The 27,815-nt window shown below is 35.2% G+C and overlaps 1 protein-coding gene across 1 annotated transcript; it reads left to right on the top strand.

Annotated features, from left to right (window-relative positions):
- The first annotated feature begins 157 nt into the window (after nucleotides 1–157).
- LOC149417895 (nonsense-mediated mRNA decay factor SMG8) lies at nucleotides 158–27,815 on the top strand. The gene is made up of 14 exons (XM_089639511.1): nucleotides 158–443; nucleotides 530–846; nucleotides 925–1,146; nucleotides 2,839–3,103; nucleotides 4,685–4,900; nucleotides 7,538–7,698; nucleotides 8,504–8,710; nucleotides 10,383–10,588; nucleotides 20,718–20,789; nucleotides 21,175–21,319; nucleotides 23,004–23,135; nucleotides 24,800–24,913; nucleotides 26,582–26,666; nucleotides 27,074–27,815. The coding sequence occupies exons 1-14, from the start codon at nucleotides 306–308 to the stop codon at nucleotides 27,266–27,268; spliced, it is 2,475 nt and encodes an 824-aa protein (XP_089495637.1). The 5' UTR covers nucleotides 158–305; the 3' UTR covers nucleotides 27,269–27,815.

Here is a 27,815-nt window from a genome sequence, read left to right as displayed (position 1 = left end):
TAAGTGTCAAGCTGGTCCAAGTCAGTTTAGCACTAGCTAGGTCATATATATTTATAAAAAAAAACATTACCAATGGTAATTTACCATGACATTTTGCCTTAATTAAATAATTCATACTAAAAAAGTTTTATTTGAATAAAAAAACTATATTGGAAATACGAAAGGTGGCAGCCCTAGTCACAACTCACTTCTTGCGCATAGACCATGAGATCATAGACAATCATAGATAAAAAAATAATACCTAGAAAACAACATGCTGTCATCTGTCATGTGTCAAATATTATGAAATATGAAAGATCACTAAAATGAAATCGTTTAATATTAGTGATATCCCAGAGTTTTCTACCTCTGAGAGAATAGTAGTTATCGGCGTTATTGGAAAATCGCCATACAATTGTGGATTCAAAGCGAAATCTTTGCGATATGAGTTTGCCGGCGATAAGGTTATGTCGAATAATTCTTCACAAAACCTACTGTTTATATACATAAAATGAGTGCTTCTTATAATATTAAATGTATTATCTTTCAGTGTCAAATAGAATGCTTCTGGAACGAGAGTCAGAACGTGTTGTATTTGCATATGAAAAGCTTATTCGATACTTGTCAGCTAGTGAAGTTTGTTGACAATCTCGGCGGGGATGACGGGATTAAGTGGGAGGGCTCTAAGAGAGTGAACGATGCCAGGAAAGGTGGAGACTTCCTCGTAGCGGCGGGAGACATCACGACCGAGGTCTCCAAGAGCCTGCTTCTGATGTTTCACCTGTGTCATGTGATTATATTGTCATCACCGACGTCTGTGTTCGATCTGGGATATGTCAATCTCTTCAAGGCGATTGATTCCTTAAGGTGAATATTGCTACAGGTTAAATTCTTATAGGCAATCTCTCGGCCTGCCTATACTAGCTTGCTTTTATTATTTTACAGGGTCGAGCTCCAGCCCAAGATCCGGGAGCTGATTGGGGATATGGTGAACCCCGACTGGGCGCACCATGGGCGGCCTTGTTGTCCCCGAGTCCTGTTCTACTTCGACACGTGCCCCCGGCAGTTACGCAAGGCGGACATTTCCCGGGTCAAAATACTCGAACACAGTTTGGAAGACCAAATATACAACGTGCTTAGGAAAGCAAGAGTTATTACTAATATAAGGTAGGCTAGGCTCAGAGGTGAACTATGTCACATTTTAAAAAAATTATAGGAGGGCAGAAATAGTGATTCTGAAAGTGGTCACTTGATTATATACTTACGGTTATTTATTTTTTCATTAATAATGGACTTGCCCTAGTATACTCGTATGTAGAATTTAAACCTTTGATTCAAAATGTAAAATAACCTGCAACAGTTTATCTCTCAGCCACAGAACTTTCAATTCTGAATCTTTTACCATCATCCTTTGTAATTTTCCAGATTTTTATTTTTTTATTTATATGAATGGGTTATTCCAACATTTTGTAAAGAAGAAATTGATAAAAGATAATCATTCATCTCCTTCAAGATAATATTTATGTAATTTCAAGATATGAATAATCTTTATAAAGATTTCTATATGCCAACAGATGGGGTTGGATCAATCGAAATATAAATATAGTGAGCTTACATAATTGATAGAACATTGCATCCAAACACAGACTGATTGAATTGAGATAGATAAAAAGATTAGACTATTCTTATCCCAGCACGGGAAATCCCAGTGGGAAAAACATTATGAAATACAATTATGTTAAAAAATAAATACACATTAAGCGTAAAATAAAATTTTATGTAACAAGGTATTTTGATTAACCCCTTCAGTAATCATTTAAAAATTAAAAATGGAAAAAAAACACCTTTTTTTTATCAATGAATTTTATTTATTCAAAATATATATCCTCATATAAAAGCCATATTCGGGCCCAAAATGGGACTGAATATTGATGTTGTGGTGCATAGTGTGAAAAAATAATTAAAATTTTTCTTTAGTATGATCTGACACATAATAGCTGCCCGAGTATACTCGGGCGTGGTCCTTAAGAGGTTAATAGACAACACGTTTTATTTATTTCGCTAAATTTATTAAAAAGTTTCGAGTACAATAAAAGTAAAAGAAAAAACAAAAATGCCATTTTTCCATATATCAATATTTTTTAAATTTTACTAACCAAAATTTTTATACATTTTTAGGCATATTAATGAACTACCTGACGTTTACCCGGCGTTGCTAGGAGTTATCCTTTGGTGATATGCCATCACAGACTTTTCTGTAGGCCTTTTCAAGATGTACAATTCCGTATTACATTATTTTGATGTATCTCATAAGGTTTAGCCAGCGTTAGCAATGTAAGCGCCCGAAAATAGATTACAAAACATTGAATTTTCTCTATTTTCTGTAAGTGATACATGAATTAAACCTTCCGGAAGAAAAAAAACAGACAGACACGGATAGCGACTTTGTTTTATACTATTTAGAGATTAAAAAAGCAATAAAACTATCACTATAATTATGACAAATGTGCCAAGCGCCGATTGCACAATCCGTCAGTTTAAATTAAGTAATGGCCAACTTGTCTTGGCTTTCGTCACCGGCCTTCACCAAGGGCCTTGTTCTGCCATCTGCGGTTGAGATTTTAAAAATATGGTACGTAATTTGAATCTGCACAAAAACACTGTTTTTCCTAATAAGGGATCATTTTACGTTTGACCAGTTTGTAGCAAAAACTATGCGCTATTACCATGGTGCTCTTTTAAAGTTACTCCATTTTTCCTTTGAACTATCTTGGTATTGCCACTTAAAACAATTTAAACGATTAGTCCTCGAACATTTAATTGTTTCTGTTTAATTAATAAAATAAAATATGTTTTCAGTGCTAATTCTCTGTTTGCGATACCAAAAAATGAGGAGTTTGTCTATGTCAATACGGAAGAGAGTCCTCCGGGAAACATTCTCCCAAACATGGTCCGAAGTCTCGTCAAGTCCTGCGAGGGAATGCCACCCTTAGCCGAGTGGTGCAGAGAGACTACATCCCGAAACACCTTGAGTCAGTTCCTTCAAACTCATCTTGATATAGCCTTTTCTTCAGGGTTTGATGATAATGTGGGGAAATTCGCTATGAGTTCCCTGTTTTTTGAGGTTGGTATTTTACAAAGTATTAGAAAAAAAATCCCTTTAGGCTATTGTTATTAAATCTAAAAATTACATAATTTTGGCATTTCTACATAATTTTCTCTCTGATAACTATTTGCATAAAACTACTGAACTATACAATTTAACAACTTGAGATTTATTTAAATAACTAGGGAAGAATAACTTAAATAAATAATGGTTCTTTTTTTAAATAAAAGTAGAAATTAAATTTTGTCCTTAAAAAATAAAATCCGAGAATCGAACCCCGATCAACTGCTCGGAAGGCAACTAAATTTTTTTTTTGAATTCTTTCTATTCTTTCAATATGGGCTTGGTATAAAGGAGTCCAGATCGGTGTACAGTGTTCCAAGTGCGGGCGAATATATGAGGTGTAAAGGGAATATAGAGTGTTTATGATGTGGAAGGGTTTTGCTATGCGAATTATAAATTCCAGCATTTTATTGGCTTTGTTAATGATTTCATCAGTGTGTTGGATAAAGTTTAATTTAACATCCAGTGTTACCCCAAGGTCCCTGATATATTTCACTTCATTGGTGTGTGTGCCGTTTAGTGTGTATACAAAGGAAATTTTATATTTATTACATGTAAATTTTAATTTATTGCATTTTGCAATGTTAATAACAAGTATGTTTAATTCACAATAGACAAAAAGACGATTGAGGTCTTTGTGAAGTTTAATGCAGTCGTTGATTGATTTAATAACCAAGTATATTTTTTTATCATCTGCACATGCTAGGTAATTAGCATGTAAAAAACATTTGTGGATATCGTATATATACACATTAAATAATAATGGGCCTAAATGAGAACCTTGAGGTACACCGGAGGGCACAGAGAAGAAGCTGGACTCTGTTCCCTCAACTGAGAGACTTTGTAGTCTACTCCAAAGGTATGAAGTGAGCCACTTCATTATAATATGTACCTACCGAAAATAAAGAAAGAATAAGGCAGCCCGCAGACGAGAGACTGTACTTGCGGCGACAGTTGCGTTGCAACAGTTGCCAGTGTATAGAGGTGGTCATACGAGTGACGCGACACTAGGGAGACTTTCTTTGAATTTGTATGAGTTGTAGAATAGTTTCAACTGTCGCTGCAACTAAAGTCTCTCGTCTGCGGCTGGCCTTAAAATTATGTATTTTTGAATTTTAGAATGTTACTGTTACTAAATATCCTAGAATATTAATAATATGCCCAACTCCAGTAAAATATTGGCAGTATTTACTTGTATTAGCTGGCAACTTATTTGGATAGAAGAAAGGATTAACTTACTTTAAATTTAAAACAACTCAATTAAACTTATTGTGAAATCAGATATGATCGCATCAGCTGCCTGCTCGCTAAACAATAATAATAACCCTAGCTGCTATTAGCATGGCATAAAATCAATTTAAATGTATGAAAGAAAACCAAACTGCTAGGAGATGCGAGTGTAGCATACTGCCATCAGAATGTATGCGAAATGTCAGAAGTTGGATGTATTACAATTAATCTACGGTATTTGCCGTTATGTTAAAATGTTTTGCTGTTATGTTCATTATAATAATAGTGTCCTTGTCATCATTTTAGATCCCTAGTGCTGAAACATGGAGAAACGTGGCTACAATCCTGACTGATTTATGCCTTTCTCCTTCGTCTGAGCAATCGTGGACCAATTTATGGGACACATTGTCTATAGACACCCGTTTCTCTCAGGGCAGGTGTGCCAAGGTTCTACCATTGGCCCAAGCGGCCTACACAGAGGGGTTACCATCTCATTATTCTACGCAACATCATTTGCAACGGGTAAGAAAATAGAAATCACTGAAGCCTTTTTCATATTACAGCTCTTTAACCTGATTTCATTGTTTGTTTTGCACCCACGTATGTAATATAATATTATTCATGTATGGGGGTAATTAATGCAACTAGGTATCAAGGGGTATTTTCACAAACTATGAATACTGTTAAAAATGTGTGGAAGATTTAAAGTTTATTTAAAAATAATGTGTAATTTTAATGTTTTCATTCAGAATTAATGATTTTTAAAACCACACATTTTGAAACTGTTACTACTGGCTTCAACTTCATTATTACATAGAAACCGCCAATGGCTGGTGCGACGGCTGTTACCATTGCCCGGCGTGACGTCAACGCCAACTGCTTATCCAAAATGGCACATTTTAAATCTTTATGGAATATTTATTTATCAACATATAATTAAAATTAAAATCCCTTCATTGACATAACTTTTCTCTTATTTTTTTTTTAGAGAAAAAAAAACAGTGAATCTACCCTATATACTTCATAAATAACTAGGTAATTCTAAATCAGTGTTTTTGACGTACACACAAAAACCATACCTTTATTTGCTCACCCATATATGCCACAAACACCATTCAAACATTCTCAGTCCAACATACGAACAACCTGCTGGAGTACGAAATTAGGTTTGTATCGCGCATAACCCCAACCCCCGCTTCAGACCCTTCGCCAGTTCGACTATAGTTCGTGGGCTTCGGCTTGTGTGCCCGCTTCTCGAGATATTAACCCATTCAGACCCTGTGATAAAATGGATATTCAGACATCAATATTAAATTTCAGCTTAGTCCAAATTCATGAAAAGGTGAAAGTTAGGCATTAATAATTAAGTCGTATATTTATAACTATTCGAATTGCAACAATATCAACAATGCATTTTCATAAATCAGTGATGCTAGGTACTGAATGAAAATTTACTGAATGTTGGTGTTGATCATTTTTATTTATTTTCAAAGGTTATATACAAACCTCAACCCACAATGTTAATTAATTTGTTTAAAAATATATATCTGTGAACCCGATATCTCGCAAACTTGTGCCATTCACACAATTTCTGAGCAAGCTAGTGTTGTAGCCAATTTGAAAGATCCAAAAATAAAATGCAATATGTATATAGCAGCCAAGACTATACTAGATCCGTTAGCCAAGGCACAAAAAGCTGTAATAAGAGTGATGGATAAAAAACCTTTTATGTATCCATCGACACCCTTATTTAAGGAAACAAAATTATTAGATGTAAGACAGATTTATATACATGCACTCATAATGTACTATACGAACAATCCCAAGCTTCATAGTCTTGTTGATCACAGCTACACAACAAGACTAAGATCAGAACAAAGGATGATAGTACCAAAAATGAACACATCGTTTGGACAACGTTTCCATGTATTTCTGGCTCCTAAGGTGTATAATGGGTTCAAGCAGCAATGCACTAAGATTAAAACAGGCCCTCTTCAAAAGAAAATAACCGTATGGCTCATAGAATGTGGCAGAATGAAATCAGAAAGCTTCCTGAATGAAATTATTGTCTGACTGAAGAAAGACCATTAAGTGAATTCATTCCGACTTTATCCATATTATCGCATATATATTTATTATTTTTGTTTTTGTTTTACCATTTGTATAACGATATATAGACAACATTGTATAATTGTGTTTATATTTTATTTTATATGTTTTTTATATTTTCTTATGATTTCTTTTTTATATTTTCTTATTTATTACCACCATAATACGGGCATTTGCCTAGTTTGGGGTATTAATAAAAAATAAATATATTCTCAAATATATATTTGGCAAGTTATAATCACCTATTATTATAAGTTTAGCACTAGGATATTTAAACCTTAAAATTTCTACATCTTCCACGTGATTCTTATAAAGCTGTGAATTAGAAGATGGCGGGAAATATGCACATCCTAATATCGTAATAGCATCCCATCACCATAATTAATTAAATGAATAAATTGTTATTTCTTGGTAGGTAAATAAAAATTAATTAAATTATTTTATTTATTTATTTGAATAGTGGGCCTGAATGTGTTAGCATGCATTCAAGTAGGGGGTAGGGCGGAGACATACGCGCCTGCAGGCCGTTTTTAGGTTGAACCGAGAATAGATACGAGCTCTTGCTTGCTTATGTACTGGGGATGGTTCAATCGCTGTGTTGACTTTACCCGATTACGAGCAGTCTATAGGTTAAATTCAAAATGTTGCGTTGTTTAGCCGAAAACGCCAAAAAAACGTTTTGAAATTATTGGCACATACGCGGTATTGAACTTACAAAGACCATATTTGTTTGTGGCATACATGTACTCCCATTTTATTGATTTATATCACAGCCGCTAAATAACAGACCCGCTTTTTTAGGAAATAATTGCTTTACAGGGAATTGCAGATGGGTGTTCCAAACTAGTTTTTTTTTGCTTTTAATGTTATCGCACAAATATGTTAATGCACAAATACATTTAAACGTGTCCTCTCTCGTTGGCTGCTACATCATTTATAGGCGATTCAGAATTCCAAGCCGTCGCTGTCACAAACAATAATACAATAAAATTGATTAAAATGATTTGGCTGTACTTACGTTTTTGTTAATTTAATAAGTAAATATTGAAGGTGGCAGTAGCCGTGAGTGTGTTCAGCTCCATGGCCCGAGGACCCCTGTCGGACTGGTACCGGGGGCAGCTGCAGGAGGACTGCAACAAGATCTGGGCTTCCCGGAGACTCTGCGAGAAACTCAGCTTGACGGGCAACCCTTGCATCAAACCAAAACACGGGTGAGATACATATACTTATTAACTCTTTCTCTTCATTATTTGTCCATAAATTAATATGTAGTTTTATTAGTGCTTGACGTAGCTCAATTTATTAGGCGGATGTTGGTATTGCCGCCCCGGGAACCATATATCGGATAACCAGCACCTCTGCCATAGGTCATGTATATTCATGGGGTGGGGTGATCCCAAAACCTCCTTTCGATCTCTCCACCAGGACACTCCCGCCCCATCGCCTTCCCATCGCCTTGCACTGCATTGGGAGGGATGGATTGATATGTTCGTCACTCCTGAACCCACTGACCCTCGGATTCCTACCCAGTCTCGGTATGAACCTGGTGGTAGACCACCATTCTGAATCGAAACGCTGCTTAAAATGGCTTTTGCGGTGTTTAGTAACCGGATCTGAAAAACCAGATATTTCGAACCTTTCTCTTCCCATCTCCTTCCGCTTCCCACTCCTTTCAACCTCACAACATACATCATATGACAACATGCCATATATACAACATATCATATATACAACATATAGTATATATGGCGTACCTGGAGTCAGTGGGACTATGGCATCTCCATATGCCATCCTAAAACCATCTCAACCAATGTTTTGGTTCCAAAAGGTGTTTTTTTTTTACCAGAGCCATATTGGGAGTATCTATCCCTCTAGTCTAGAAACTTGAAAAATTACAACATTTTTCAAAAATTAAAACAAAAGAAATATACATTTCAAATACAGAATTATTAATTAATAAAAATTATCAGAGTTGCACACCACCGAAACTAATATTTTCCATTATCTTTATTCCAGTTCGAACTCCGAAGAGACCCATTCTAGTGGGGTCCGCTACGTGGCCGCCTGTAACTGCGGGCGGACCAAGGGGTCCCGTGACGACCCCTACACTGTGAAGAATGCCAACTTTGAGTTCTACAATGATCTGGCCAAGGATTGCCAGTGTGGCGCCAACGCTGAGTCTATTCCTTTCCCTGTGTTTCAACCATCAATTAATGACTATAGGTGAGTTACTTTTTTCAGCACAATTTCACTGGAATTTTCTTTTCTGAAGTCGAATAATATGTTTGAAATATGCTGTACGCAAGCATTGCAACTTGTAGTACTGTGCTTGACGCAACTGATCTCGACTCTGGTTGTGATCCCTATAAGTTCAAGCCATTTAAAATTAGCATCTAAACTAACCTAACCTAACATTTTATTAGCCTAAACGATGCTGATTTGGTTTTCATACATTTTTAGAAATATTAAGGTCAAAATTGCATCGCAAAATATTCTAAGAAGAATCATATTAGCACGGTCGAACATTCTCCAGAGACCTATTGGCGTTCCACAGGTTATTCTTCTACGTCCCAAGATGCTAAACAAAACTTGTACTACCATGAGGAGTCACTGAGATACCCCTCGCATGTTATTATTATTGTAAGGCTATGTTCAAAGGTTTTGTAGGAATACAAAAAATATCTGTACCTATTTGCATTATTATAAATTAAAAATAAAACTTTTTGGTAATTTTTGGATAGGGCCTGACACGCTTATTACGAATATTTTTTAGAAAAAAACTTTATATTCGCCTTAATTACTATAAAAGAAAACTTTTTGCATTTCGGGCGGCGGAAAATTATGAATTTAAATTTTCAATTGCGTTAACCAAAATTCACTTCGCGAATCGATGCGGCGGCAATCAGCTGCCATTAGGTACGTCACTGTTATGTTGGTATCCCTGATACATTGCGTAGATACGACTATGGCTAATTTTTGTTATTTGTTTTTGGGGTATTATGCCGTATTGCGCTAACTCCTTCTTTAGCCAACGTTTCGGACAGCATTGCAGTGTCCATCATCAGGGCAGATGTCTTATTTGAGGTTGTGTTAAAATGTGAGCTCTGCCCTGATGATGGACACTGCAATGCTGTCCGAAACGTTGGCTAAAGAAGGAGTTAGCGCAACACGGCATAATACCCCAAAAACAAATAACAAAAATACTTTTGGCCGTGAAAATCTTAAATCATATTTGACTATGGCTAACTTCGTGGAATACAAATGGATTGGCGCGAAGTTATGAAAACACAACAGAATTATAATGTTAACAAACTTTAATTTTTCTAAAATTGAGGGAGATACAGCCCTTTCTCTTGTATCACAAACCATGTTACACAAACCTAGCGTAGCCGGTAAACTACTTGAAAACTGGGATGTTTTTCTTGCCTTGACGCGAGTAGGCGTTATAAAGGGGCACTTTCTTTTGTATCACAAACCATGTTACACAAACCTAGCGTAGCCGTTAAACTACTTGAAAACTGGGATGTTTTTCTTGCCTTGACGCGAGCAGGCGTTATAAAGGGGCACTTTCTTTTGTATCACAAACCATGTATGCTCTTGTTAATGCATCAGTGATACCAACATAACAGTGAGTTCCTAATGGCGGCGCATTGTCGCCACATCGATTCGCGAAGTGAATTTTGGTTTTACGCAATTGAAAATCAAAATGCATAATTTTCCGCCGCCCGAAATGCAAAAAGTTTTATTTTATAGTAATTAAGGCGAATATAAAGTTTTTTTCTAAAAATTATTCGTTATAAGCGCGTCAGGCCCTATCCAAAATTTACCAACTTTTTTCTCCAAATTTTTTAGAGATTTTGGTAGCGGGAATGTTAAAGAAATGAATCCCTTCCAGGGCCGCCTCCGTCAAGACCCTGACTGGGGTTCTGCCCAACAGGCCGGGCAGTGGGGCGGGTTCCCCCGACTGGTCGCAGTCCTCGCAGGAAGAGATACTGTCCAACGTTGCGCTATCGGAGGGCAACGCGCAGCGCTCGCAACACAGCCACCTTCCCCCCACCGAGAACTTCACACTGATCGCTGTTAAGGATGCTCAGTATAAAGGTTGATTCTAACTATTTAACATAGTCCACTGTAACATTTCACACTACAGAGCACAGATAACTTTATACCAGAACCATAAATAAACCACTCACTAGATTGATAAATCCATGCTTTTTGTATGAAACAAATTGGTCCTCTATTTAACCATAAATATGCCAATATTTAGACACATTTTATAATAGAAATTCGTCTATGTCACACACCATCGACGAGGATAGAGGAAACTAAAAAAAAAAGGTGCGACCATAGACAATATAATTCTCATTCGGACCCTACCCCATTCACTGGCATAAAATATTATTTTAAAAATTAAAATGTTTGAATGCCAAAATGTTCCCTCACAACAAGGTTCTATCTGACAAAGTACTGTCCTGCGAAAAAAAGCTTTAAAGTATCTTTCTTTACGGCTCATTTATTTAGGACAGCGCTTTGTTAGATGAAAACATATTGTCCTGTTGAAAAACAATCGAGCTGTACGAAAATTGCTAGAAATTTGAATGATTTTCAAATATGATTGTTCTTTTCTACCACAGTATCGAATTTTAACATTTATCCGTTTATAACAGAAAATTTAGTTACTTGTTAAGTATTTTTATTTAAGCAAGACAATAAATAGATAACAGGTTAAATCATTAATGGATAAGGTAGAACCTTGCATGATACAATACGCACAATCCTGGCAGGAACACGGATACGGTCTGAAAAAGAAAAATAGATTCAATCCTCCCGTCAAGTTAAGTTAAGTCTGTTACAATTAGAAACAAACAGAGAGATTCGTACCTGGTTTTTTTGAGTTCTATTTCGTATTCGAGATGACATGAAGATTAAGCGTTGGCAATGCGCAATTTCTCAACGAACCACTCGGCTTTTTGCTTCCGATTGAGAAATGAGAGCCACGAACTGACGGACATTCTCTCGCTAACATCGGGTGTTCAATATATTCCAATCTGCTCCACAACCGTTTCCGTAACAGACTTTCCTTGCAACTTAAATAGGTCGGAAACTTATGTTTAATTGAATTGAAATCTGTACAGCCTTTAACACTACACTGAACTTTAGATATTCAAAATATTCACGTTGACTTTTACATCGGCGTCGGGACCACAACAAAAAACGCACAAGAAACGACAAGACATAAAAACAAAAGTTTTCAAACCACCATAGACATTCAGAGTTTTTCATTGGTGGATGTGGTTAGCGATTGTGTGACGTCACAAACCATGGAGATTACCATGTCCTTTTTTCGGTTACAATTTTCGATCAAAGTTAAAACCCCCTGAGCAGAACTATCAGCAATATGTCGTCATGGTGCATTTCTCGATTTTCGTGTGTTACACTGCCATCTGTTGGCTCCTATTTAAAGTATATTTATTGTGTCTGTGAAGAAATTGACTGCCATCTGTTGACAGCTGTTTGATACATACCTATATGTTGTGTGTTTGTGTGTGTGTGTGTGTGTGTGTGTGTGTGTGTGTGTGTGTGTGAGGGTGAGTTTGTATGCACCTTTATTCGAGGACCTTCACAGGCCTTTAGACCCAGAATCCGAGGACTCACACGAATCCGAGGACGTCCTCGGATTCAAAATGCGAAAAACTGAATATGTACCTATAATCTATGCATTCTGATTGGTCAACTGTCGAAATTTTGGGCCGATCGGAGAGAGTCCTCATTTTCGTGGCGAAAAATATCGTGTTTAATTTGGCTAGTGTTTCATTAGTACGGATGTGTGACCACCAGGGCGGCGCTGCTAATGCTGGCAATCACACACAGACCCTAAACCGAGGACTCTCTCAAAGTCCTCGGTTTCGTGTTAAAAGGTGTCGATTGCCGGAATGTGAACACCAGGAGGCGCTGCAAGCTCGAGTGTCAAGAAATCTCACCTACGCCCTAAACCGAGGACCCGTCGTTCGAAATTCCTACGTGCATGTGTATATAATAAGTGTTGCACTATTAAGATTGTGCCGACAAGGAATTCAGTTTTTGACTGTTGAAACAAAATTCAATATTGCGTTTAGTTCGTATTGTGAACTATGTTCTGTAATACTGTTTAATTCGATGTACGGTATTGTAATATTTATTAAGTAATTAGGACACCTGATCAAGTATTTGATTAATCCGCGTCATATATTCTTCTTTCACTCCATTCTTCGTTAATCCGCTCTATGACCCTATTACCTTCACCTCACAAAAACGCCTCTGTCTGAATTAAGGACAAGGGAAGAATATCGCCACCTGGATGGGTGATGTTATCAAGCGGGTTAAGGAGGAGCTGTAGGAAGGGTTTTATTAATGCGGATCTTGAAGAGTCGGAAAAATTACCAAACGCAGAGTAACATTATCATCAAATAAAACATACAAAATCGTTAAAAAAAAATATGGTTTTTTAGGTAGTCTGACAAAAAAATTAAGACAACAAAGTCGTTTATAATTAAAATTATTGAACCAATATAATAATGATTTAAAACAAATATATGCCAAGAATATTCTTATACATCATTTTAAACACAGAAAATCTCCCAATGAAACTCGGATACATGACACAAGAGCCTCAAAAAGGATTATTTTTTTTTTATTAGTAAAAAAAGATACACGAATTACATAATATAACAATTACATAATATAATTACACAATATAGTACAGTTATTAATTACATAATATTAGTATTTGATGTACCCCCATAAATAAGCAGGGCTTGTGTGTATCGGGTGTTGTTATATTGGTTTATATTTGGTACGATTCAGTTCAACTGTTCGGAATACTTTTTAAGGTTGCTTTTGAATTCGTTTATATTTGCATTCATGTTTCTCATTTTTTCTGGTAATGAGTTAAAAAATTTAACTCCGAGATATTCATGGTTGAACTGTCCTATTGTTTTTTTACATTTAGGAGTAGGAAGTATTGACGTTTGTCTAAGATTTCTGTTATTTTAAAGGGTGCAATTTTATTTTGAATATAGTTTTTATAAATTTGTAATGTTGCATGGTAGAAGTATAATGCACTTAATTTTCTGACCTTAAATTGTTTGAATAAAAGTTCGGACGAATATGAATAGGGTTTTTTTAATATGGTTTTTATTATTAGTTTTTGTGATATGTAAATTGTTTGAGTTTGATTTTTATATGTACCGCCCCAGCCTATAATGCCGTATTGTATAATTGATTGACAGAAAGCAAAGTATGTGGTTCTAAGTAATTTTTCGTTTAAAATATCTCTTAAACATCTAAATATATATGTTAGTTTCCTTATTCTGTTGTTCAGAATATTTATATGTGGGGACCATTTTAAACGCTGGTCTATTGTTATGCCTAGGTACTTAACACCTCGACTCCGGTGATGGGTCTGGTTTGACCCAGTGTTTTAAAAAAAAAAGATTTTGCCGCAAATATCTCGTTTAGGCTAATTTCCTTTAGTCTATTCTTTCATCAAATATTTACCCACATTTCGACTCAAAAATGATTAAAATCGGACACGTTTTAAAAAAGTTATAAGAATAATTGTGTTTAAAAACACGCAAAAACTCATTTCTTCTCAGTTGAATTCGAGCAGCCGACGAAACAGCATATCTCTCGCTCTGTCCTTCCGTCTTTGTCTCTCACAGTCCCGCGCAGATGTTGTCAACCATTCGGGCACATTTCTAGTATTGTGATTTTTGTTTGTGACTTTGTTTTAATTTTTTTTTTCGTAGCTTACGAACGCAATGGCAAAGCAAAATTATTTATCTGATAATGAGATCGAAAAGCTACTTAACAGTTCGAACAGTGAGATCAGTGATGATGGCGACTTGGAATTCGAAACATTAGATCCAGAATTTGAAAGTGATCCGGAAGAAATATTACTAGAGGAAATATCTGAAAGTGGAAATGGAAGTGATAATGAAGTTAGTGTAGGAAATTCGAATGAATCCGTTGCAGATCAACATTTATACGTGTCGCATTCCGGATTCCAATGGAATTCTGCGCCACCAGCCAGCTCACGTACCAGAAGCCATAACATTATTTCTTCTACCCCTGGATTGAAAAACGGTAGCCAGAACATAGTATCCATCAGAGATGCTTTTGATTTGTTTATTTCAAATGAAATGGTGGAGGAAATTATTGAAAATACGAATAAATTCTGTCAGCTCAATCCGAAAAATTCCAGCTTTCCTAACATTACGAAGACAGAAATGTATGCATTTTTTGGAGTTCTTTTGGCTTCAGGAAGAAATCGCGGCCGAAAGTTAGAACTAAGCGAACTTTGGACTACCGAGGATTTATTCCGGCAGCATTTTTTCCCCTCCGCTTTATCTAGAGATCGCTTCCGCTATATTTTTAGCAATATACGTTTCGATGACATTTATTGAATGATATAATATATCGATGAATTATTTTTGTGAATTTTAGCATTTTTAATATATTTTAACTAATAAAAAACTGTTAAACTTTTTATAATTGGTAGTGCTATATAATTATTTTGCCGCTGAATTTGTAATAATAAATCCATTTGGTGTTTTGTGTATGTATTTAAATTTTATTAATCGTCGAATCATTTTTGTATTTTCGTATTTAGAATATTGCTTTTATTCCTTTTTTTTAAATGAAAATTCTAATTTAAATTTGTTTTATTGAAAAATAAAAGTTTTAGTATATTTTAAGAGTGGGTTATAGGGCATAATGGTGATTTGCTGGAAAACAGCTCCCTAAAACGGCTTAATACTACCTTTCGTATGTCATTCTCAGACTTCATATTTTTTTATACCAATTAATGGACTATTATTTTTCAGTCTGCCTATTTTTTTTTGTAGTTGTTGTAGGCATTCGACTATAAAAAATAAAAACATTGATACACCATACAACCCACTTTTAAAACTTGGATGTATGATTATGGCGTCAATAACGGCTTTACACTATATTTTTAATTTAAAATATGTATATAATACACACATCTGTAGAAGTACGGCCTCTTATTATCGTTATGCTATCTGTGGATATTAACAATTAAATAAATACTTCATCTTGCACCAAATTTTCAACGCATTTCACAGTTTTTTACTTATTCCGGGATGGAAGCCCCCGGTGATGGCGGTGGAGCTATAGGCTCCCTGTTTTACGGCGTATATATTTCGAAAATGCCATCAAAATGTTTCATTAATGGGTCTAAAAGTAGAATACCGACTCACTTAAAGAATTGCAATAATCTTATGAAGCTACGAAAACAGTAAGTACTCACAAATTCTCTTTTTTCATATAAATTTGACGTATTGTATATTTTCAAGTGTCAAATTCTTTGAAACGTGTAAAATCCAACATTCTATATGCGTTAAATGCGTTCCTTTTCCTAACGGTTAGCACTAACGTCATGTTGTTTACTGGCGGCATCTTTATGCAAGTGTGTGTGAGAGAATTCATTGTCTTTACGCGCTCTGACTAAGTGGGAGATTGGACGTTTTTTCATAGGGCACGTTTGGTAATTGAACCAAAAATTACCATCTCACGCCGGATCATTTTTAGTTCATATCACCTTTCCGCGTATAAACACGTAACCATTCACACATTGTCAAATCAAAGATATTCTATCTATGTGTTGTGTTGTACAGTTTCAAATAATTATATTATTTTTCTCTTTGTAGATCAACACATGATTTATCCATAGCAGCCGGAAAAAATACTCCAAACAAGGTATGCTTCAAGTAACGAATAAATGAAAAAAGATTATTGTTTAGTTGTACTAAATAACACAGTATAATTTAACAAATATATAAATAAAAAAATAAAATTTCTTTTATTTCTCGAGGTCAATTTATTAATGATGTTATTAATATGTATAGATATTCTATCAAATATAAAATTAAGAAATTCACCAAATAAATCCACCTTCGATTTTCTCTAAAACGAAAGCTCAAATAAAAAAAGTCATAACCCAAAATTGTCAATAAATGAAAGGTTATTCACAAGTTATCCATTTATAGGACAACTTTTTTTAAACGATACGCCCTTAATGGTTTTATTTATGTATTCTATATTCATTTTGATGAACAGAAAAAAACTTTTTTTTTCTTAGCTTTTTTGAAATTTTCGATTTTCCAGCGGGTTTTTTTCTGACCGGTGTCCATTTAAAAAAAATGATATAAAATTATTGTTTTCATTACAAAACGACAGGTTGGTAAGGAAAATGTACTTTTATTTATTTGCGTTACAGGGGAATAACTGCTTTGATAATGTTATAGAGAAACTGACCAGGACGCGATTTTCGTAAATTTACTCAACATGTGCGAACTTCGGGCGGTTGGTTCGATTACACCTCTGTGCGTTACCTCAGAATGATTACAACCCAAGGGCTTATAACTTGGAAACATAAAGAAATATAAACCTTAATGTTGCAGGTCTCAAAACTATCCGTTTTTAGCTTATGACCTATAAAGGGTTTTACCGTTTATACCACGAGTTTCCGAACACCGTGTAAAACAAACTATATGTATCGGAAATGTTCCTCAACACTAATGACAACAGCAAGTGAATGATGAAACATTTATAAAAAATGTCAAATTAAATGCTTTACCAAAATAGTAAGTTCTGCAAATAAGTCATACCTTTTTACTAAGTTGTTTGTTTTACTTAATATTTCACATTCATATTATACGATCATTGCTTTGCGACAAACGCACATGTGATGTTATATTTTAACATGTTCATTAATGTACAACTACCGCCCTCTAGTGACAAAAAAATGAAGACATTTTGACAGTTTGCGAAATTTCGCTATCATATAACAAGCGCTTAATGTATGTCATTCAATGGTTTTAATTGTGACAAATAAATGTGTGAGGAAGTAAATACTCAACTTGAATTTGAATGCCATTATATAATATTTTCTAATATTTGCATAAGCAATCATCGTTTAATATGGCTTTAAATTGAATTTATTTTCTCTTTACACAACTTTCTATTAGAGGTACAGCCACAAGGAAATTATCAAATAAGTGATTTATTTCTGGTATTTTAAATAATACACGATATTCTTGTAAATGCACACCATCGAAAATTTTAATAATTATAGAAATAAAAATGTTTGTTTCCGCTGACGAACGCTTCCTGTCCCCCTCTCCCGCACTGCCCTCCTCATTCCCCTGACCGTCGCCCGGCACCCGCATCGGCCGTCGGGGCCGTCTTCGATTCAGTCGTTGATTAGCTGTTGCGCGGGATGTCCGCGCCGCTGTATATCGACGAACCGCAAAATTTACGGAACACTAATTTCCAAAACTTTCATGTTCATACAAGAAACACAGGGGATATGTTATGAGTTAATGAGGAACTACAATAATATCATATAAAAGTAAGAATATGAACGAAAAATGCATAAAAAGCCTTTTAATTTCATCATTTCAGCCGGGTCAATCTGGACCCACCACCGCCGCATGTGTTTCATTTTCAACCTCCGGGTATTACGTGTTAATATCGGTCTTGCTTTTTATGTTTGTGCATAACATATTGCATTTGTGGTTTTCTGTATTTTTCACAGAGTGAATAATTATGTTTATTTCTTTAGGTGTTTCTTGTTTTTTAATGAAAAATGGTAAATAATAAGTTTTTTTAGAATGTAAAGTCAACAGGTTTTCATCAAACCATAATTTTAGTTCATTGATATCTGTATTTGCCATGTTATTTAATTCTGACCAGGTCAGCGTAAGAGAAATGTCTCCATATTTGGAAATATTGAATATATCATTGACATATATAATAAATAACAATGGTCCCAAAACCGTGCCTTGGGGTATTGAAAAGTCGCTATATTTTGAATCGCTGACTTGATTGAGTAATTTTACTTGTTGAGGTCTTTTATGTAAATAACTTGTTATCCATGCTAAGACTTTTCCACTGATTCCTACTGATTTTAATTTACTTATTAATTTTTTATGTGATATGCTGTCGAAAGCTTTTTTGAGGTCTATAAATATTTTTTATCGGAATCTAGGGCCGTATATAAATAGTTGGTTATTTTTGCTATCGCGTCGTGAGTACTTGTATTTTTTTTTAATCCGAATTGGTTATAATTAATTATTTTATTTTCTTCTAAGAATGTCCAAATTTGTTTTTTTACAATTTTTTCATACATTTTTGATATATTCGAGAGAAGTGAAATCGGGCTATATCGATATACAAGATGTTCCGAAATTCAAGACAAGTTTTGGCCAAAGAAACCACATATATCTGGCAACCAAACTCTACAACATCCTTCATCCAAGTTTGAAAAAGATAGAAAAGATAAATAAGTTTAAGGAAAAAATCAAAACATGAGTAGAAATTAATACAGACATACTATAGAATGTATTAAAAACATAAACCTACCAGTCCGCCTCAGCACAGGACCACCTAGTGAGGAGGACTAAGAACAAACAGATGAAACATTTATATTTATATACACTATCATATCTTGTAATTCTCATCAAACCTGTAATTAAATAGTCACTAATAAAAAAAAAATTAAAAATTAAAAAATTTATTAAATGAAGACAATGTAAGCGAAACTCAATCAAAAATCTGGAAACAGAAAAATCAGAAAAAGATATTGGCACCTCTAGGACTCGAACCCAGGACCTCTCGCTCTTCCGGGCGAACGCGCTAACCACTGCGCCAAGGTGTCGATATCAAATTCGTCGTTGTTTGTCCTGGGCTCGAGTCCTAGAGGTGCCAATATCTTTTTCTGATTTTTCTGTTTCCAGATTTTCGATTGAGTTTCGCTTACATTGTCTTCATTTAATTAAATGTTACAATTTGAGGTTTTACTCATAAAGTTAAAATAAAAATTTAAAAAAATTATAATTCTTTCCTTCCAGGCATGATTCTTTATATTTTATTTCTTGGCGTTCTTTTGTATGATGTTGTGCACATAAAATTTAATGTTTTTCCATGTTCTCTGTCTTACATCTGGTTCATTGGTCAAACATTCTTCGCACTCTTTTTTGTTTGGAATTTTTTTTCTTATCCAGAAGACAGCCATTTGCCTTGATACGGCATCCTTCTCAGCAGAAGTCCACATTTTCCTTGCTGTTATTTTCTTTTTCCTTGTGACATGTGCATTTATTGTTGGAATCTCATCCGTACCTACTCCGTGGTCATCTGAATCCCAATCTTAATTTTCCACGTTTGTACCATTAGGAATCGGAGGAATGGATACCGAAGACGGTAATATTGTCGCGGACACGGATTTTTCTTGAAGGTCAATAGTATCTAGATTTCTGCCTTTATTTTCGGCCAACTTTCCGCCATCCATGGCCAGCAAGAGTTTACTCACCTTGCTCAATTGTATGGTACTTTCAGGAAGACGGTAAAACTCTCTATGAACCCGAATGTCATGGCCCATGTATGTTGCCAGTTGGTCCATTTCGTTATTTTTGAGGTTCAATAGCTGAGATGCAGTTGCCACTTGCTTCCGTAATTTTGTGGATGTCAGAGCTTTGGGATCTTTAGCACCACATTCCAAAGCGAATTGTCGTAATGATGTGTCTGATCTCAAGAACATAAGCGAATTTATTTTAGCAAATAGGTATACGTTTCTGTCTAAAATTCCCACAGACGACCTCTTTTCAATAAAATATTTCGCAATACAATGAGGCGTATACTTTTGTTGCCTGTTCACCGAACGAGCGAACGTTAGGACGAGCCGCGACGCTTCCAAGATACGTGTAAGAAATTCGTTCCACACTATTTCGAGGACCCAAGACCTCCAAAAACTATAGACCACTAAATCGAGGACCTTCCGAGATCCGTGTATTTTACGTATGTGTAATCCTGAATACGTGGACAGGCCTCGGATATGGGAAGTCCTCAGTTACCGGCTGTGTATTCCGGTTTTTTGAGGACCGTTTTCTAGGTGCTTACCGGGTGTATGATGAAACCGAATAGACAGCAACGATCACAATTAACTTGAGTATACGTATAAGTGTAGAATACATGTCTACTTTGTATAATATAACAGGACCTCGAATTCGGGTAGCCAGTTGAAGTCCTCGAAATCGGGATTGGACAAACAAGGGTGTGTGTGTGTGTGTGTGTGTGTGTGTGATGTAAATTATCACTTTTAGTACATAGTCAGGTAAATATTTATGTTTGTACTATAATAATATTTTGTTTAACATTGTTTTATTTACAGATAAGGGTTTAGTTCGCCAACCATCAACTACAGAATATCTTCCAGGAATGTTGCATACAGAAAGTCCACCTGGTAAGGAATACCAATATTTCAGCAATAATGTGGCATTATAATAAATTATTAAATTTATACATTGCTTTTATATCTTTGCTTGAGATGAAACTCCTTCAAAAGAAGCATGGGTTCTTTTTATTAAACATATATTCTCTTTATAATAGTGACATTGAGTGCGTTGGACAGCCTGGAGCCTAGTGTCCATTCTCTTGTAATTTAAAAATCCCTCTAACTTTGAGATACCCCTGTATGCCTATTTCAACTAAAAAAAAACTAGCACTCTACATTACCGACTAGTTACTTACTCTATCACCAGAGCCATCTATGCAAAATGATGGAAACTAAAATCTCAAATATCACACATATGTTATGGTTATTAATATGTACATAATTCTTCTTTCAGGACTCCTTCCCGCCTTCGCAAGCTGGTCCTTGGTATGCCTGGGTCCGTCCTCTCTCTACTCCCATAATGTTGGTCTGCCTGAGAACCTGCGGCCGGGGTTCTTACAGTGTACCAACTTCTTACTCCCTTGGGACTGCTCAGTGAGGTTAGTAAATAAAAAGTTCTTCACCTAACACCTGGAAACAATTTTTCTGTACTTGTCTGGTTCATTTTCTTTAGTTCGTCAACTGGGAAAGACCTGTTCACCTAAGGTTTTTATTTAACATATTATGTTTCTTCACATCCCTTTTTATTTTTTATTTTTTACTCACAAGGGTGCTCCTGTCTGTACAGTGTAAAGATAGTGGAACTATATTATCTCCCTGTTGGGTAGTGTCGTGAGGGGGGTTAAGGTAGAAGCTGTAGTGTGAGATTTATTCATCGAAGAGGCCCGGATTATATAAAAGAGGAAAAACAGATGCCGGTAGATCGTTCGACAAACGAGACGCCTTACACAAAGACGAATCGAAGAAACAACCCGTCTTCATGAAGTCAATATCAATTGTGAACGGGTACTCTGCTCTTGTCCATCAAGTTTCGCGTACATGAACCGACACATAGGGGATCAATATTGCTACCTCATTTGAGAAGGCTCCATTGAAATATCTGTAGAACAGACTCAGCATGCCTACATTGGATTGTTAACAATGGATTGTCAATCAGACAATAAAATAATTTTTTATCAAAATGTAAGGTATAATTGTTCTACATGTAAATACATTATTTCTGTATGACAAATTTAGTCTGTGTACATTGTAAGATAGTAAAATGGCAATTTTCAAATATTCAATGCACAATAATTAATACCTGAACTTGAAAACCACACCCAGCCTACCTTTGATCATATATCAATGCACGCTATTTTTCTCTTTGACACTGATTCCTCTTTCTGTCTGCTAAAAATGTTATCTTTCTTTTCATTTGCTTCGTCCAATCAATTTGATAATTGATGTCTTTTTCACAAAAGATCTTCAGCCTTCAATAAAACCTTAATAAAAAATGTTTTCAATTTTATTAGTTGTACTGGATGTCCGAGGGTAAAGTGCACTAACTTCGGAAGGTGATTCTACATGATGGTAGAAGTAAAAAAGATCAACAACTTTTTACGAAATTCCAACTTTTTTTTTTCTCATACTAAAATATTTTTCCATAGAAGAATATGTATTTTCCCGTACAAACAATTCAACTTTTTTACCTTAAAACGTTGGTTTTTCGAAAAAACTTATTTATCTTTTCTTCTTCTAAAATCATGTAGAATCACCCCTCGAAGTTAGTGAACTTTACCCCCAGACACCCTGTATTATTTCAGAAGTCCCCGCAGATACCCGGGCTTTTGAACATTTTTCCTCTTATTTTGAATGTCAAATGTCAAAGTATCAAAATTCTGCTTTAAGGGTGGGAAAAGGGTGATTTCTGAAATCTAATGTAGGTAGTGACCTTCCTCTTGTTTTGAAGGTCAAGTGTGCAAAATTTCATCAGTCTTGGAATAAAACTTGTAGATTTGTGTACAAATCAAATTCAAGTCGTCCGCCACAGACACTCTTCTTTATATATAATATTAACTAATTCTTTACCATTTACTTACTCTTAACCTTAAGATAACTCTCAACGAAAAGAGGGGGATAAAAGATGCCAGTCCCGGTAAGACTAGAGAATCTGGGTTCAAGTCCCGGTTGCGACCATTACCTTTTTATTTTCTGTGTCTCTGTCTGTTTCTTGTTTTCATTGAGAGTTGTTGATAATGTATTATCTTCTTAAATGATTAAAAATGTTTTCTTTTAATCTTACAGCCGGATGGAAAATATGTCGTCATGGAAATCTCTCGTCCAACAGAGAGGAGGAACGAGAGGGAAGCCTCTTCCTTCTCAGTTCACTGTTAAAATATTCCTTGGAATGGAATACGAATGCCCCAAGGGGCACAGGTAAAATACAATCCTTATTTTTATATTTTCCTTAAATTTATTTTAAATTCTCTCTTAAAAACTGTGCTGAGAGCCTTCCCTGTCACAGAGTAATGAAATAACAGAGGTGTCAAATAGCAGATTACAACACAAGGGGGGTGGCGTTGGCTTCTCCCTTTTAGTGATTGACTAATAAATTAATACAACAGTCCGCATGCAACACGCATTGCAGTACTACATAGTATATATATGTCTTCGAAAATATAATCTGCATACGAAAAAGACTTCCTTTTTACTGCAAATGCCTTGCCAACCCTAACCTTAACCACATAAATATCACAGGTCTCATTTGTTTATTTATTTTTATTTATGTCCTCCAAATCAACTAGGTAGAAGTAGTTCGCATGAAAAAAGGTTTCACTTATTTACAAAAACTGAATATTTTGTTAGAGTAAATAGTATGCCTCTTTATTATTGTTGTATAATTTACTCACTCCACAAAACAAACGCTTTGTACATATTTTGTGTCGTTACACATTAAACTTTGATTATATTAGTTTGACTCACCGACATCTTAAAAACTGTTCATATTAAACTGAATAAAATTAAGTAAAATAACACTTATCTGTAAAATATAATTCAAATTTAGTGATTATTCTCTTCACCATTTATATATATTTACATAGTTTGATTGTACAGGAAACTATAATTGCTGAAATATTCTACAAATAGTTCCGATAAGTGCTACATGATAGTTAAAGATGACAAATTTTATTAAAAAAATGCACAAACCTTTCTGGTCTCGAATAGGTTGTCAAATATTGTCAGGAATTATTTATAATGATAAACTAATGTTTATAAGGAAAGGTTTTTTATGCATAGCACAAAGGATAACAAATTATCATAAGCAATAATTATTCGCCTGAAATACCCATACAAATTGAAATTATCTCCAAAGTAAAAATAAATTCCTATCGGCGGCACTTATTTTTACTTGGGAGATATTTTCAATTTGTGTGGGTATTTCAGGCCAATAATTATTGCTAATAATAATTGTTTAATGTCAGGAATCACTGGTCAGAGTAAGTCAAGTACACCCCTTAAGGGGCCGTTCAAGTATTACGTAAGCAGATTTATTACAATTATTTACCCCCTCTTCCCCCTTGTCACCAAAAGTAAGCAAAGTTCTTACCCCCCCCCCTCCCAATTATTTGTGGGAATCCCCGAATATGTATTCGGTTTTCAAACATAGACAATGTGTGGGTTGCCAATGTGTAAAAAAAATAACTACTGCTGAGCAGTGCTGACGTAATCACTATCTCGACCCCCCCACCCCCCATGTCATCAAAAATAAGCAAAGCAAAGACCCCCCTGCCCCCCTATAGTGCTTACATAATACTTGAATGGCCCCTAACACCCTGTATAAATGCAACAAAATCTTATTGGAATTTCAATGCCAACACAATGATTCTTTTTTATGCCATCAGAAATTGTCCTAACTTAACCTAGTATTAAAATTATTATAATGGATTGTGTGATTGTGTTTATTTTCGGAATTTCGAGAGAATATGATTCGTGAAATTCCTTTGAGGGTGCTGTGCGGAGCCTAGGTGCCATAATCAAACAAATCTCTTCCACATCATGTGTTCTCGATCTCTAATTTGTTTTTTTTTTTATTTTTTTAGGTTCATGATGTCATCCAGTGAAAGTGTTGTATGTGGTGGAAGCACTCTACATAAACACAGCGGAGCGAAGCTGGCAAATAGCGACATGCCCCTGTATTACCGCTGCCCGTGCTCGTAAGGATAATCTCTATATGTATATACGTAACAACCAGAAAATACTATTTGACCCTTGGGCTCCAGATACCTATTGATCTGTTCTAGAAAGAATTTAGATATTTGAAAACTAGCTGACGTGTACCTGACATTGCTGGGGGTTATCCTTAGGAGATAGACATATACTATCTGGGACTTTTCTCTAGGCCTTTTTAAGATATACAATTCCTTAGTACATTATTTTTATGTATCTCATGAGGTTTAACCAGCGTTTGCAATGTAAACGCCCGAAAATATTTTTTTTACAACTTGATTACAAAACATCGATTTTTCTCTACTTTCTGTTAATATAATATGTATTATATATAAACCTTCCGAAAGAAATTCTCTGTTTGATAGTGAAAACCCTATTAAAATCCGTTTAGATAGATAGCGTAGTTTAGAAGAACTAAGCGCACAAACAGACAGACGCGAATAACGACTTTGTTTTATGCCATTTGAAGTAAAATAAATGAGGGGTATAAAAGCAAAACTGCAATTATCTCCACTTTGTTCATTTTGACCTATTGATTGATTAGTAATCTATGTTTTCCTCTCTACACCATATAATCTTCAAACCAAAGCAAAAACATCTCTAAGCCTTTCAAAAACGACTTTTAACCGTTCTGGCTAATTTGATCGCTTTTGGGTGTCATATAAATCGTTGTATCTCCCTCACTGTCATCATAAGGTACATGATCTAAACAGTGTTAGAAAGATAAAACACTACGCTTTATATTCAAATCTGAAAGTTAACTACAGAATAATTCAAATGTGCACCTTTATGAAACCAAAGGTTCTGACCATAAATTGAAAAAAAAAAATCTGTCTAATAAAATGCGTTTATATATTTTTTGTTATCAGTAATTTTAGCTACAAAAAACGTAAAGTGAGCCATTTTTAAAAAAAACTTACGTTCGTAATAAAAATTTTAATACATCGAAATTATATTTATATTTATAATAATAACATTTTAAAGTGTATTTTATCACCTTTCAAAATCAGTTTTTATTTTTCGGATACTTGGATTTTATTGCAAAGCAGAAATATTCCAACCTTCTGTCAAAATATGTCAGAAGCCACAGTCAGTTAAAAAAACGGTGGTCAAATGCAAAAACCGCCTCTCTTCCACTTTTGGTGAGATTCAAAAGCACCACTCTCGAAATACACCTATCACAAGCCAGAAACATCTAAGTACTTTATAAATCTAACATGGCCGCCGTGCTGGTTGAAGTTCAAGACCGCCACTAACAAATGTTTAGGTATAAAAACGTCACTAAGCTGAGTTGAACTGCAAAACCTCCACCATTCAAAATACATTTGTTTTTAGAGCAGAAACAAGTCTGAATATAATTGGTTTGAAAATGCGAATTATATACTAAAAGCTCCGATAATTGCAGTATTAGGATGAGTTGCTGCCAGTCAAAGTTGCGTTGTCAGCTTCGCGGTGAATGTGAAGAGAACCCATTAATTATTAGATATTCTTGACTGAATTTTCAGATAGGTTGGACTAAATATAGTCCAGGGTTTTATTTTTCACTGACCAATATCCACCTGTGGCAACACCACGGACTGCAGAGTTAAGTGTGTCAATCTGCAGTTACCTTATTGATTCTTCATTATTTAATTACTAATTTTTATCTTATCTAGGGGAAGTAAGCCAATGGTTGCCCAATTGATGAGAGTTCACATTGTCACACCGAAAGCTCCTGTTCACATTACATTGAATCCAAAGGTATGTCTTTATTTAAATGTATTGTTTTTACAAGTCTATATCATAAAACTACAATAACCTTATTAATGTACGCAAAAAGAAATAACATTATCGCCTTGCTATTAAAAACTCTTTGAAAATTTCAAAGTATAGAAAAAATATCTAAAAGCGTACATTTTTTACAAAATTTCCGTCATTCATAATATTTTAAACATAACATTCTAACGAAATTAGGATTGATCTCAACTATTTTAATACACATTTAAAACAGAGCCAAGATTAAAAGCAAAACATTTAAAATTTAAAGCTAGCTATTCTAGAAGTTGTGAAAAATCGTTAATTGATCAAGTTTTTCCTTACTAAATATATTTTTTTAAACTTAAAACCACTTTCTAAATAATATGTTTGTACTTTATTTAAATTCACAGGTTCAACCAATTGCCGGAGGCCCCATTTTCGTCACCGGGGGCGATTGCACCGTGCTCACAGGCTCCGCGTACTGGGTGCTACGTTTCCCCTACATCTACTGCACCGAGAGAGGTCCCCTTCCCCGTCCTATGCCCCCTCTTGTCGCTACAGCCCGGGGCAGGCTGCTGCAGGGAATCATCGGTGTGATAGACTGAACGAAACAACAAGATTGAATTTGAAATTTTTTCCGGTTTCTCAAATAAATTCATAAGGTGCCGCCACATCGAGAGATCTACAATCAGGGAGAAAATGTCTATGTCAACCACAGATAATAGAAACAAGGACAATGGGTCTTGATCTATTAGTACGAAACCGCGCGCACAAAAGTGTCGCCAACATCACTCACCCATACTACTGCAAATCTAAGCACAGCGATCCCCGCCTCTGTTTCTACCTATATATCAAACACAAAACTTTTATTACCTCTGCCACTTTTTTAATCTGTGCAATTTGGTCATAGCTTGGCAACAGTCGGCACGCTTCCATGCCATACCTTCCTTTGTTTCGGTTATCTACGATATGACCCTACCAAAATGGTTGCAGCATTATCGCTTTTAGCAAACTGTCAAGAAGATGCTAGCCGAAAAACAATTATGCGGAACATTATGCTGATTTTCAGAAGAAAACAAAAATGTATTTTTGTCCATTAGTGAAAATACATACATGCATATGTAGATGTAATACATTATTTCTGTTAATAAA

The sequence above is a fragment of the Hesperophylax consimilis genome, chromosome 14, assembly GCF_061612785.1.
Source record: "Hesperophylax consimilis isolate HC1 chromosome 14, BYU_Hcon_1.0, whole genome shotgun sequence".
NCBI lineage: Eukaryota > Metazoa > Arthropoda > Insecta > Trichoptera > Limnephilidae > Hesperophylax > Hesperophylax consimilis.
Note: the sequence above shows the minus strand (reverse complement) of the source record. Positions and strands in the feature narration are given on the sequence as shown.